This window comes from Netta rufina (genome assembly GCF_964035555.1).
Source record: "Netta rufina genome assembly, chromosome: 12".
NCBI lineage: Eukaryota > Metazoa > Chordata > Aves > Anseriformes > Anatidae > Netta > Netta rufina.
Window position 1 is genome coordinate 6,472,806 of NC_140135.1, and position 12,373 is coordinate 6,485,178.

General features: G+C 45.6%; 1 protein-coding gene across 1 annotated transcript; it reads left to right on the plus strand.

Annotated features, from left to right (window-relative positions):
- Positions 1-2,479: 2,479 nt before the first annotated feature.
- NSDHL (NAD(P) dependent 3-beta-hydroxysteroid dehydrogenase NSDHL) lies at positions 2,480-11,856 on the plus strand (the record flags this gene model as incomplete). The annotated part of the gene is made up of 7 exons (XM_084293889.1): positions 2,480-2,500; positions 4,842-5,003; positions 5,916-6,062; positions 6,996-7,124; positions 9,023-9,165; positions 10,764-10,866; positions 11,521-11,856. 7 exons carry the CDS (start codon positions 2,480-2,482, stop codon positions 11,854-11,856), a joined length of 1,041 nt encoding a protein of 346 aa, XP_084150015.1.
- Between the last annotated feature and the right edge of the window lie 517 nt (positions 11,857-12,373).

The window sequence follows — 12,373 nt, forward strand, 5'->3', positions numbered from 1 at the left end:
GCCAGGCCTTCTGTCCAATGCCGCCCCTCCCCATTGGCTAGCGCCGCCACGCCGCTGCCATGGCAACCGCCGCCGCCATTGGTGGAGAGCGCTGCGCGGGAAGCGCTCGGTTTGCGGCGATTGGTTAGCGCCCGCTTGGGGGCGGGTCCAAGAGGGAGAAGGGCGGGGAGGGACCTCGTCTCCTTCCGTTCACGCGATTGGCTGGAGGGGGGAGGGCGGGACCAATCAGAGAGGGGCAGCCGGCTGGCGCGATGCTCGGGCCAGGGCGGGCGCGAGGGGAGGGGGCGAGAGGCGGCGGGTGGGCGGGGTTTGCGGGGAGCGCCCGCGGTGATTGGCTGGGAGGGGGCAGGGGGGCGGGGCCGAGCCGGCGCTGAGGGGAGAGCGGAGGTGAGGGGCCGGGGGGCAGCTTGGGATAGGGGAGGGGGCTGTAGGGTGAGGGAAGGGGCTATAGGATGGGACGGGGGAGGGTCCTTCAGGATAGGCGAGGGGGCCCTTAGGGTGAGGAAAGGGCGCTATAGGATGGGAGGGGGGCCTTTGGGGCGAGGGAGGGGGGCATTAGGGTGAAGAGGGGGCTTTTGGGATGAGGGACAGGGGCTTTTGGGGTGAGAGAGAGGCTTTTGGGATGAGGGAGGGGGGCATTAGGGTGAAGAGGGGACTTTTGAGATGAGGGAGGGGGCTTTTGGGGCGGGGGAGGGAGTATTGGGGTGAGGGAGGGGCTTTCAGGATAGGTGAGGGTGCTTTAGGATGACGGAAGGGTGCTATAGGATGGGAGGGGGGCCTTTGGGGGCGAGGGAGGGGGTCGTTAGGGTGAAGAGGGGACTTTTGGGGTAGGGGAGGGAGTCTTAGGATGAAGGAGTGGGCCTTTGGGGTGAGGGGGGGGCCTTTGGGGTGAGGGAGGGGCCTTCAGGATAGGTGAGGGGGCCCTTAGGGTGAGGGAGGGGGCCTTAGGATGGGGGGGGGGCTTGGGGTGAGGGAGGGGGCGAGGACTTTAGGATGGGCAAGGGATCTTCAGGATGGGGTCCTCAAGATGAGGGGGGAATCCTTGGGAAAGGGGCAATTAAGGGTTAGGGTGGTTCAGGGTGTGTGGGGGAACTGGAGCCGGGGCAGGGCAAGGTGTTGCTCTGGGGGGTGGTAAGGGGGCCGTGGGGGTAGGGGAGGGGGCAGCAGCAGGGCAGGAGGCCTCGTGTCTGGTTGGCAAAGCCAGCTGGGTGTTCCTGGCCAGACAGGCACCAATCCAGCTTTGTTTTTGTTTTTTTTTTTCTTGTAGCCTCCAAAGGGCTTCTCAGAAAGTAAAAAAACAGCAGTAAGCAGCAGCTTTGGGGGCAAGTTGAACATACCTGTTTTCTTGCAAGGTACGTGCTCACCGGTGTGATCCCGTGGTCGTTTTACAGCAGCCTTGGTGTAGCTGTGCCTGGGTCGCATCCAGCTGCGTTGGTGCCTGTTTGTGAGGTGAGATGGGTCAGGGAGTGCTCCGCGTGGAAACCAGCCCAGGTGGAACATAATTAATTTGAGGCTCACCACGATTTTGAGGTTCATCGTTATTTTCTCATCACTGTTCTCATAATTTTGAGGTTCACCCACCTCAGTGCGTGATGTTGGAGGCAGTGGGAACGACTGACTGGGAATCAGGAGACTTGAATTGGCCTCTAAAGCAACAGGTTTTGTGCTGGTCAATTAAAATGGCTGTAAGACCACCAGGAATCATTGTGTGCAGCTTGTTTTTCTCATGGAAGCAGATCTAAATAAGCATATTGTCATCTTCTGCCTTTCTGTTACACTTCACACAGCAGGACCACAGCAGAGATGTGGGGTTTTTTTGCTATTAGTGTAAAAATTTTAATGAAACTTGTGCCATCAACAACCTGTGATGTGAAAACCTGGAAAATCTCAGCACTGTCTTCCCTCTCTGCTGGTCTGGCATTTCTTCCTCACGGTGTCTGCTGTTTTGGTACAGGCGGGTGTGGCACTTCGGCTCTGTTTTGTTATTCCTAGCACCCTCAGGCAGCACTATTTTTGAGGAGACGGAGACGGCTGCCAAAACAACAGAATTGCCTTTGTGTTTCTGGAGTAGGGATGCTCAGATACTCAGCAAGTTCATGAAGCTAACGCTAGCCAAAATAAAGTGGCACCGAAACAAAATGGTGCCTTTGTTATCAGAGCTGTTTTATTAGAATTGTGCCTTTGAGAAAGCTGTTTGATGGCCGTGTTAGTCTTGTGCTGCTTAGCATGTTCAGCTGGGCTGGGAGAATTAGTTCGCTGATGTTTTTCATGTTTCTGCTTTGCATCTCGATTTCCAATTGTAATTTGCATTTTCAGTGGCTTCACACCTCAATTTTTGTCACTAGAAATCTGTTTTAAAAAGAAGTTGTTCGTGTTAATGGCATGCCTAAGTAATGTGAGTGTTGTACTGTGAATAAAACACTTCCTTTTTTTTTTTTTTTTTCTTTAAGAATTAGATTAACATCAAGTCATCAGAGAGATGGCCGCACGCCTCAGATCGGTGAGTAGAGGGCTTCAGCCTTGCTGTATGAAGATTGGTCTGATGGAAACATGTTTTCATAGATACGTATTCTCTAAGCATCCTTGGAAGAAATGAGGCTGGTTCTGTGTTAACACTTGCATCCGAAGATAGTGCTGCTGGGAAAGGGGCATCTCTGCTGCCATTCCAACTCCAGAGAGACCTGATGATGCTCCAGCCCTGAAAAATACCGGGGGCTTTGTCAGTGCTGCTGAATCAATTGGTGTCTGCAGATCTGCTTACACCAGGATCATTCCTGTGTGCCTTAAAATGTTATTCCATGTTGGCATGCAAATAAGGGCCCAGCTGGGCTTGCTGAGATCTGCTAGACCATAGTAACTTCTTCCTAGCATTATTGTATTGAATGCAGGAAGCTTTAATATGGAAAGAATAATGCTTTGCTTAGCTTAGGAAGTTCTTTGGCCATTTATCTTGGGAGTACAGCTTGCCATGCTGATCTGTTACGTTACCTGTGGTTGTTTATTATAGGGAAATTTCTGCTTTCTGGTCTATTTTCTCTTTTTTTTTTCTGGCTTCTGTAAGTAAATCTCAGATATTTCGGAAACAAATAAAAATCTAGCATAACATCAGAGAGCATGAACAGGCTGTTTTGGCTGCACAGCACTAGATAGATAGTAATTCCTGTCCTGAAGCTGAGGTGATCTCACGTAGCCTGGATTTCTGCCAGCCTTTTAGAAAGGACCCAGGAGTCCAGGAGCATTACTGTGAGCTGCAGTCACACTGATTCTGGACACTGGGTTGGTTCGTTTAGTATTTTCCAGAGATGTGTGTACTTTAGGTTATAAACAGGCACTAAAGGTTATTTAAATAAATCTTTTGGTTAATGATTCGAATGCTGACCTTTACTTGGGTGAGTGGGGAAACTAATGCAGAAAAACCCTGGCTGCATCAACTGCAGTGGGAGAAAGTGATGCTGCCACTTCCAGTCAGACAGAGGGCGTCATTCTGCTGCTGCTTAAAACTTCAGCTCGGCGCTGTGTGCAGTTGTGGTGTTTGCATCTTATGAAGAATGTCCTGGGGTGAGACAGGGCACAGACAAAGGCCGATAAAAATACCAATGAACTGGAGCAACTGCCTGCTGAGGAGAAGCTCAAAGGGCTCAACCCCTTGGTGGGGAAAGGAGACTGCAGAGGGGGTGGATATGACTGAATTTACAAAATCAGGAAGCTGATGAGTAAAGCAAATGTAGACCTGTTGCAGGGGGGAGATGCAAGGAGAACAAACTGCAGAGAGTCCTTGGACTAACACATTTTTTCTATACTGTCTGTTCTGCAACCATCAAAAGCAGAATCCAGGACCAGACAGGCCATTGGTCCATCCCAGAAGAACTTTTATTCATTTATTTAAAGGTTCTAATCAGGCTGGGCTTTGCACGCACTGTTCCAAGTAGCTGGCTGTGCCCTGCTGTAGTTGCTGAATTGCACTGAGCTTTCCTCGTTTCTGCTGTGGATAACTGATGCTTTGAATCTTCATTTAGGGATGTAGCCCCTGGAAATTTCCAAACAATTGTTGTCTTTGTGCAGTTTCACTGGGTTAAAATTCTCTGCAGCTCAACAGAATAACTGCAGAGGTGGGTTTTTGTGTAGCAACAATAAGGAGCAAATGTATTTCCAGCCAGGACGGAGCAGTCTTTGTACAAAAACTTCCTCCGACTCACTGCTTCCATGTTCTTTAGTGGTGGTGAGGTTTCCACACTCATTGCAGTTAGACCAGTGACCAAACCAGAATCTGTTAATTAGTGACTCTAGCCATTGAATTATAAAGCATTTAAAAAAAGAAATGAAAAACTAATGACTAATTAAGTAGGATAAGCTTTGCCTTTACCTGATTGCTTTCTTGGCTTGGAGGAGCCAAAGTTTCATGTGCTGGGAAAATGGCTTTGTCCTTGCTAGCTGTGATGGGTCTTGTAGTTTGTGTTATCTGTGCCACGTGGCTGTAGAGAGCTCTGTCTGGTTTATATCAGGGCAGAGTTTGTCAGAGCTGGTCCTCTTCTTCCCTCCCTGGTGAGCCACTTGGTTACGTGACAGAGTCCTGCCAAAATAGGAACCAGCAAGCAAGCTGTGTGGACCACTGGGACCACTGGCATGCCTGAACTTCAGGTTACTGCAGTGGCACAGACGTGTTGGAAAGTGATATTTATGTTTAGATTCCCCCAATCAAATCGACGACTGACTTGAACAATCAGAGCTGTGCAAAATTGCAGCCCGTTAAGATCTTAGGAAGTCCAATCCCAGTTTAGTTGCACTGTTTGCTGCTGCGTGGCTGCTTTCTTGTAACACCTGTTTTCTCACTGTCTTTGCAGGCTGGTAAAAAGTGTACAGTGATCGGCGGCTGTGGATTCTTAGGCCAGCACATGGTGGAGAAGCTCCTGGACAAGGGTTACTCGGTCAATGTGTTTGATATCGAGAAGAGATTTGAGAATGACAGGGTGCAGTTTTTCCTGGGAGACCTTTGTGACAAAGAGGTACAGACTAAAAACAGTAACCTGCGTAGGTGGGAAGGATGCATGTATAAACTAACGTCCAGGCAAACAGCTAACTGAGCTGTTTTTGAAGCACTTAAATGCCTGAAGGTGTTGTACAGGCTGTAAAAGGGTGCGTAGATGTGAGATGCCTCCTTGCCTTTCCCGTTGAAGTCAGTGGCCTAAACAATTTTCTGGGGAAGTGTCATCCGGAACACTTAAAGAAATAGCTGGTGACTGCTTGAAGCTGAAGGCAACAGAACTCGTTTCTGATTTGTGATTTGCATTGCTGTTAGCTCAGCTGTAGAGCCTGATTACAGTCACTGTTGGTAATTAGCTAGGAGAGCAGCTACGTGCAACCTCAGCCGCATGAGCACCGCAGGATGCATTATTCCTCACAGTTAAGACACAAAGACCTCTCACCTTGACAAGGTTATGCGTGTGAACCCTGGCAAAAGCATTTGTATGCAACATGAGGAGATGTTTCCCCACCAGTATAAAGTATTGAATCTCAGAGCTTTATGACAGTCGTCTCAGGGCAGGCAGTGCCATGGGATGCTGTGAAACCTGCTGTGTGTGGAGTTCTCTAACTCTTCTCCCCAGGTAATTCTGAGTCTCATATCTGCACTGGAGACTATTACGGGTAGCTGGGTCTAGATAGCCTCCAGCTCTCAGAAAATTCCCAGGTTCTTCTGGGGGTAAATCAAAGCTAACGTAGTGCTCTTTTGCCTAGCAAGGAGAGGACACAGAAGACCCTAGAGGCTAATCCTATTCCAGCTGCTCACCTTTATGGAAGGAACGTGACTTGAAATTTAGAAGTTTGGTTTTCATGAGCTTAAGACCTGTGCTTTATTTCCTGAGTAATCCCTGTTGCTGCTGTTTCATTGCTGTCTTGCACAACGTGTCTTCTTGTAGGCCTTGCTCCCAGCTTTACAAGGCGTTTCTGTGGCATTTCATTGTGCGTCGCCAGCACCTTCAAGTGACAACAGGGAGCTGTTTTATAAGGTGAATTTTATGGGAACCAAAACAGTCATTGAAGCCTGCAAAGAAGCTGGAGTGCAGGTAAGGATGGAAGAGCTTGGGGAGCATATAAGATGTGACTGTGAATTGGTGATTTCTGAGCTACGGACCGGTTTGAGTCTGGTAGAAAGGCTTTTTTTAATCTCAGTGTGTCGATTTTATTCACTCTTACCAAATTATCAAGCACAATGCCTGTGAAGATCCCTTACTTACTCTGGGCAGAGATGTGATACTTCCAAGACACCTTGCATGTTGTCCATGTACAAATACAGACCCGGCAACATTTAGAATTAAATGCTGTATAGGACTCCCAGCCCACAGGTATTTGTTGTTGTTTTGCTTTCCCTCTCCCCAGTCGTAAACTGTTTCAGGAAATGGGCTGTGCAGTGTTCATCTGCAGGTTTAGTCTAGGTTCTGTCAGAGCAAGAAGCAAGTTTTGTTAGAACTTGTTGGATCCGGCTATCTTTTAAAAAGTAGATCTCATTCACAACCACATTTCCTATTGCCCAAGTGATCGCTGGCTTCCTGTTTTGAATCCACGAGGGCATATTTTTTTATCCAACAAAAATATCCAGGATAAGAGTTCTTTTTTGTTGTAATCTGGCATGGTACTGCATGATATCTGCTTATCAAATAGATAAGCAGATATCTTAAACAGTTGTTGCATGTTAAGTGCTAGAATGTGCTAAGCCTGGTGGGTGCTCCAATTTCCTTGGAGATGTTTTCACGTTGACTGATTGTCCTGGAAGTTTGTTGTCCTTAAGGTAGCAATAAATGATGTTAGAAAATTCCCACTCTCTTAACTCTTAACTGCAGTTTCAGATCATCTTCTGTTAACCCACGTTATTCCAGACACAGTTTATTCTCTGTAGAAACAGCCGATTAAACATTATTGTCTTTACTTAGTCTTTGTAAATAATGATCCTTTTTTTTTCTGAGGCTTTAAACAGCTGTTTTCTTTCTCACCCATTGCAGAAACTGGTGTTAACTAGCAGTGCCAGTGTTGTTTTTGAGGGTACAGACATTAAAAATGGAACAGAAGACCTCCCTTATGCGAAAAAACCTATTGACTATTACACAGAGACAAAGATCCTACAGGAAAAGGTATCTGTCACAAAATGGTTAACACTTTTCCATGCTTAAAAATGCCTCCCTAAAAGTAGGGCGTGCCCTGGGGGACATCAACAAACTTCAAGACTGAGCAGATCTCTGTTCTCCAGACTCTTTGTTTCTTTAAAAAGAAGTCTCATCCATAGTGGTGGAGAAAGTCTGTGCAAATTGATGCACACTTAGCAACGTTAGCCAGAGTTTTCGGATAGTACTGGAACAGTAAAACAAGGGAATTTTCCACAGAACCTCTGGAATTCGATGTTCTTTTCAGCATGGAGCTGTGGAAATGTGTTCGTTTATCCTGTTAGGAGAAGTGTGGCAGGTGGCCATGCATCCTTCTACCTGAGCGTGCTGATGGGATGGTACAGGGGATGCTGTCCTAGCAGCCCTGCAGCAGCCCAAATTCTGAAGCAGGCAGTTCTGTCCTCCTTGGCTGGTTAAACTCTAAGCCATGTATTCATTTAATAAAAGTGAATAAATAAAGCTGTGACAAATTACCTGGAAAGCTGAGTGAAATAGGGTGCTACATTGGGAGGGAGGGGAGCTACTTCTGGAGAAAGAATAAAAGAACTGACAGAGATCTGTAATAAGTCCCCTTCTTAGCTGATCCATCTCGGCTTTGAGATAAGCTGGGGGAGACTTTTTTGCTTTCTCTGCTCCCATTGGAAAGCTTTCCTTCCACGTTTACCTGATTTGCAGCCTGAAGGTACTAGTGGTAGTGGGCATGCATTTCAGCTGGGGTTGTGAAGAAGGTACTGGGGAAGCAGATGATGAGGTGGAGACTGGAACCATGTTAAGGGAGCACGACAACCAAAAAATGTGTTGTAAATTAATGTTGTTGGCCAAATACTGAAAATTTTCTTCTGTGTTTAAAAATTCCCCCTTACATCTTAATGTCCACTGCTCTGAAATTCTACAGATCACCAGTATCTCTTCTGTTTCAGGTTGTTGATGCTGCAGTATTTGTGGCATAAGCATGCTATGCTAGTGTTTAAAATCAAAGCAAACAAATGTATCAAGTTTTTTTGTTTGTTTGTTTGTTTTAAATGGTTTGCATTTCAGTTGTGGAAAGAACTTAGGCTTTTTATACAAGAATTCAGATTTGCTTCCAGATTGAAGCTGTGTCCTGTTACGTACAGTATTAGCCTTTAAGAATTTTTCTTACGTTCTCTGAAAAGAGCTCAAAAAACATCTGTTCATTCACAAGCATAACCACTGTACTACAAAGTGGACTAGCAGAGTGGAAGCTGGTGAGCAACAATCGAGTCAATATGCTTGTAATTATACATACTTTGGGCGAAGCAGTGAAAGTATTCAGTGCTTGTTTGCGTGTGGTGTTCTTCAGTCTTTACTAGAAAAGACAGCAGATTTTTTTTATTAAAAATAATAATTAAAAAAATCAGTTGAACATGTTGTTTAGAAATTCCCAGTAGAATTAAAACTTCTTCAAAGATGCCTTGTTAAATCTGCTTTGCACATGGTGTTCCCAGGAAAAAGGGACCAAACCCTTTCTGAACGTGGTCAAGAAAGCCCATGATGGAAGTCTTCCATTAAATGATGAGAGATCGAATTGCTCAGTTTCCTTCCTTTTTCCTCCCACGCATCCTGAAGCTCCTCTGGTCTCTGTGGTATTAAATGACAAAGAGCTCCTTCCCTTTGCCTGTCAATCCACTTAGTGTTCACTAATGAAAACAGATTTGTTTCTTTTTCTCATTAAAGAGAAGAAGGGAAAAGAGGAAGGATCATTTGGTAGGATGAGTAGTAATTCTTCCACTGATGTCTTCCCAAAGAGATGAGGGAATGCTTCCTTGCTCTGGTGCTGCAGCTGGGGTATGTTACTAAACCATATTTTTCTTCCTAACCTCTCATTTTTTTTCTTCCTCCCCTTACAGGAAGTACTGAATGCAAATGACCCTGACAACAATTTCTTCACTCTTGCTATTCGCCCCCACGGGATATTTGGTCCTAGAGACCCTCAGCTTGTTCCCATCCTCATCCAAGCAGCTAAGAGTGGCAAAATGAAGTTCATAATCGGGTGAGCAAGGCTGAGTCACTTTATAGCTCGTTAAACCTGAAACCCTTTTGGAAGGGGATGATGTTAAATCAGGAGTGGTGATGTGGCTTTCAGTGATCTTCTGATGTAAAAATAGGATAATTCATGGTAATAGTAAGGCTGTGGGGATCCTTGTCCTGAGGTGTTCAGCATCGGAGAGGAAGGCAGGATTTAACCTTCTGCACTGGCAGTCTCTTCTTGGGAACTGCAGTGTCATTCTGGAGAGGGAAAAAGTTTCTGTAACTTTTTGCTTGTAATCCAGTAGTCTTCTTTCATAGCCCTTTTGTTAGAGACTCACACACTGAGGTGAATAAGCATTCTTCATGCAAAAGCTTATCAGTAGGGAAAGCAGACATAACTTGAGCTGGCTTTTCACAGTCTAAAGAATTCATTTTTTAATCAAAGAACTCAGATAATTTGCTGTTAACTAATGTATACTACTGGTATTTGAGTGTCTTGCAATTAAAAAGTGCGTTTGACAGTGTTCTGATACTCATGACAATAAGATCAAAGATGTTTGCATTGTTATTAAGTCTCGCAGTTTCCAGTGGACCACTGAAATGTTAGAGCAAGAAATAGTTCAAGCTGCTACTAAGAAATCTTTTAAACTTTTATTATCATCTTGAAAATAAATGTGCTCTTTAATTTATAATAGGTTTTTATTGCATGCAGGAAGCTGTTGTGCGTGTACCTGTGTGAATGAATACGTGCTTAGGGTAGGGAAAAGAAAGGGACTAGGGCTGGGTTTATATGGTTCTTATTCTTCCTTATGGTTCACTTCTAGATTGACCTCCCAGGTAGGTTGGCTGCTCACAGATTAGAATAAACTCAAGCTTTCTACTTTGTATAAGTCTTCACTTTCTAGCTCAAACATGCTTTCCTTGTTTCGGTTCTCCTGCTGCTATAAAGTCCTGCTTATCCCTATCAAGAAAGCACACAGCCATTTATCTGTGAAAGTTGAAAATGAAAATTATTAATTCCCAGAACGTTGGATTGCAGCAATGTTTTTATACCAAAATGAGTGTGCGGATGGCTTTGTACCAAACAATTTGTGTGATTTAGATGGACTCTTGAAAGTGGCGTGTGGCTCTATCTTTGGTATCTGTGTAGAAATAGATTTAACACAGTGGGCTGAATCTGTTTCAGCTGGGACTGAAGTTGGCTTATTGAGTAAGTTAAAATTTCATGAGCCAAGAAATTCATAATTGAAAGCTTGTCCTTAAGTGACTTTCTGTGTGCTGGTTGCCACTGTGTGCCTATCTGTCCTGCTTCCGTGGATCGCTGGTGGTCCTGAGACCTGTAGGATCTCAGTGGGTTTAAATAAGGTGCAATTACAGGAATATAAACTTCCTAAGGGTCTTCTCAAGAGCTGAGACAGTAACAGCTTTTCCTCTGTGTCAAGATAAGATGCGGTGACTTTGTATCTGTCAGAGTAACAAACAGCCTGAAGTTATGGCACAGCACAGGGAGAAGAGGATTCTTGAACTGTATTATGTGAAATATTCCTTCCTTTTGCCACAAGCAGATTTTTTTGCCCAGATTACCTTTGGACATAACTCTCTTTCCTTTCATCTGTGCAGGGATGGAAAGAACTTGGTAGACTTCACTTATGTGGAAAACGTGGTCCATGGACACATCCTTGCTGCTGAGCGCCTTCAGAAGGACTCTCCCTTGTGTGGGAAGGTAAGGAGGGAACCGGGAAGGGGGGTGGGTGTCCCCCAGCTCAACTCCATCTGCCTGTCTTGCTTGGTTATGTGTTTTTGCTCTGTAGTTCACGTTGATGTGTCTGTGCTGAAAAATCCGTCTCGGATGAGTGGAGTTAGCTCACACAAATGGGTCATTTTTTCCTGTCTGTGGCTGTAATGAGTCGTTGCCCATCTGACGACCGTTCTGTCCAACAGTGTGGGGCAAAATGCATGCGAATACTTTTAACTTCATTCTGCAAAACACCTTGTGGAAGGAAGTCCGGGCGGAGTTGTGGGCAGAAGAAACAGGTAGCTTTTACAACAGAGCTCTGAGCAGCAGGATTTCTTTACAGACTTCCATGGCACCACCATGCTCTGGGCATGCTTTTATATGTTTTCATTGTGTTGTGTCATTCAGTTTGACCGTTGGTGAGTAAAGTAACCTGTCAGAAGTCGCTGGCTTTCTTAGTAAAGGGGATAACTGCTTCTCAGATGGAGGAGGTTGGTGGAAGGTAGTTTCTCATGGAAACGCCTTTGCAGTCAAGTCAGAGGTGTCAGTCTCCTGGGCGTGAACGTGAGCTGAGCTGGGCCATCAAAGAGACAAACGTGTGAACGGCACGGTTTTCATCTGGCTTTTTGTCTTCTCTTTCAGGCATTTCATATCACAAATGATGAACCAATTCCCTTCTGGGCATTCATGTCCCGTATCTTGACTGGCTTGAACTACGATGCACCCAAGTACTATATTCCCTACGGGCTGGCGTATTACTTGGCCCTGTTCTTGGCTCTCGTGCTGTGGCTGCTCAGTCCCCTGGTCACCATCAAGCCCACTTTTACCCCTATGCGGGTAGCACTGGCTGGGACCTTTCACTACTACAGCTGTGAACGGGCCAAACGAGACATGGGCTACAAGCCAGTGGTGAGCTTGGATGAAGCAATAGACAGGACCCTCCAGAGCTACCCCCACCTACGCCGGGCTAAGGCCTGAGAAGTCCTGGATGGATTTTATTTCTATCTGACTTTCCTAATTGCTTTGAGATTTTAACGTGAACGCTGAAGCAGATTTCACTAATTGTCTGGATGCGGGAGTTTTCCCAAAGTCCCTCCTCCTCCTCCTCGCCATTATCAAGACAGACTTCTCTGGGTTGAAAAACACTTCACGTAGTAGCTGTGCTAACAGTTCTTTCCTTTGATGTGACTTGTTGTTCTGAAACAGCTGCTGAACTCTGTGGACTGTGAATAAACACCCTGCTGTGCCCATTTTAGTCCCAGCCCAGCACATCAGCATTCCTTCGTCTTCTCTCTCCACCCTTGTCCTCTGTTTTGTTGCTCTGGTGATAACAGCCGCCTCTTACAGCCGCAGATCAGTTGATGAAATACTGCTCACAACTGATTTCTCTTTGGGGTTTGGCTTTTTCTATACAAAAGCAATGAAAAAGAGGCCTTCATCAAGGAGGAGCTCTGCCACCATTTATTTTTTTTTAAACTGTTGAAACTGACTTTAT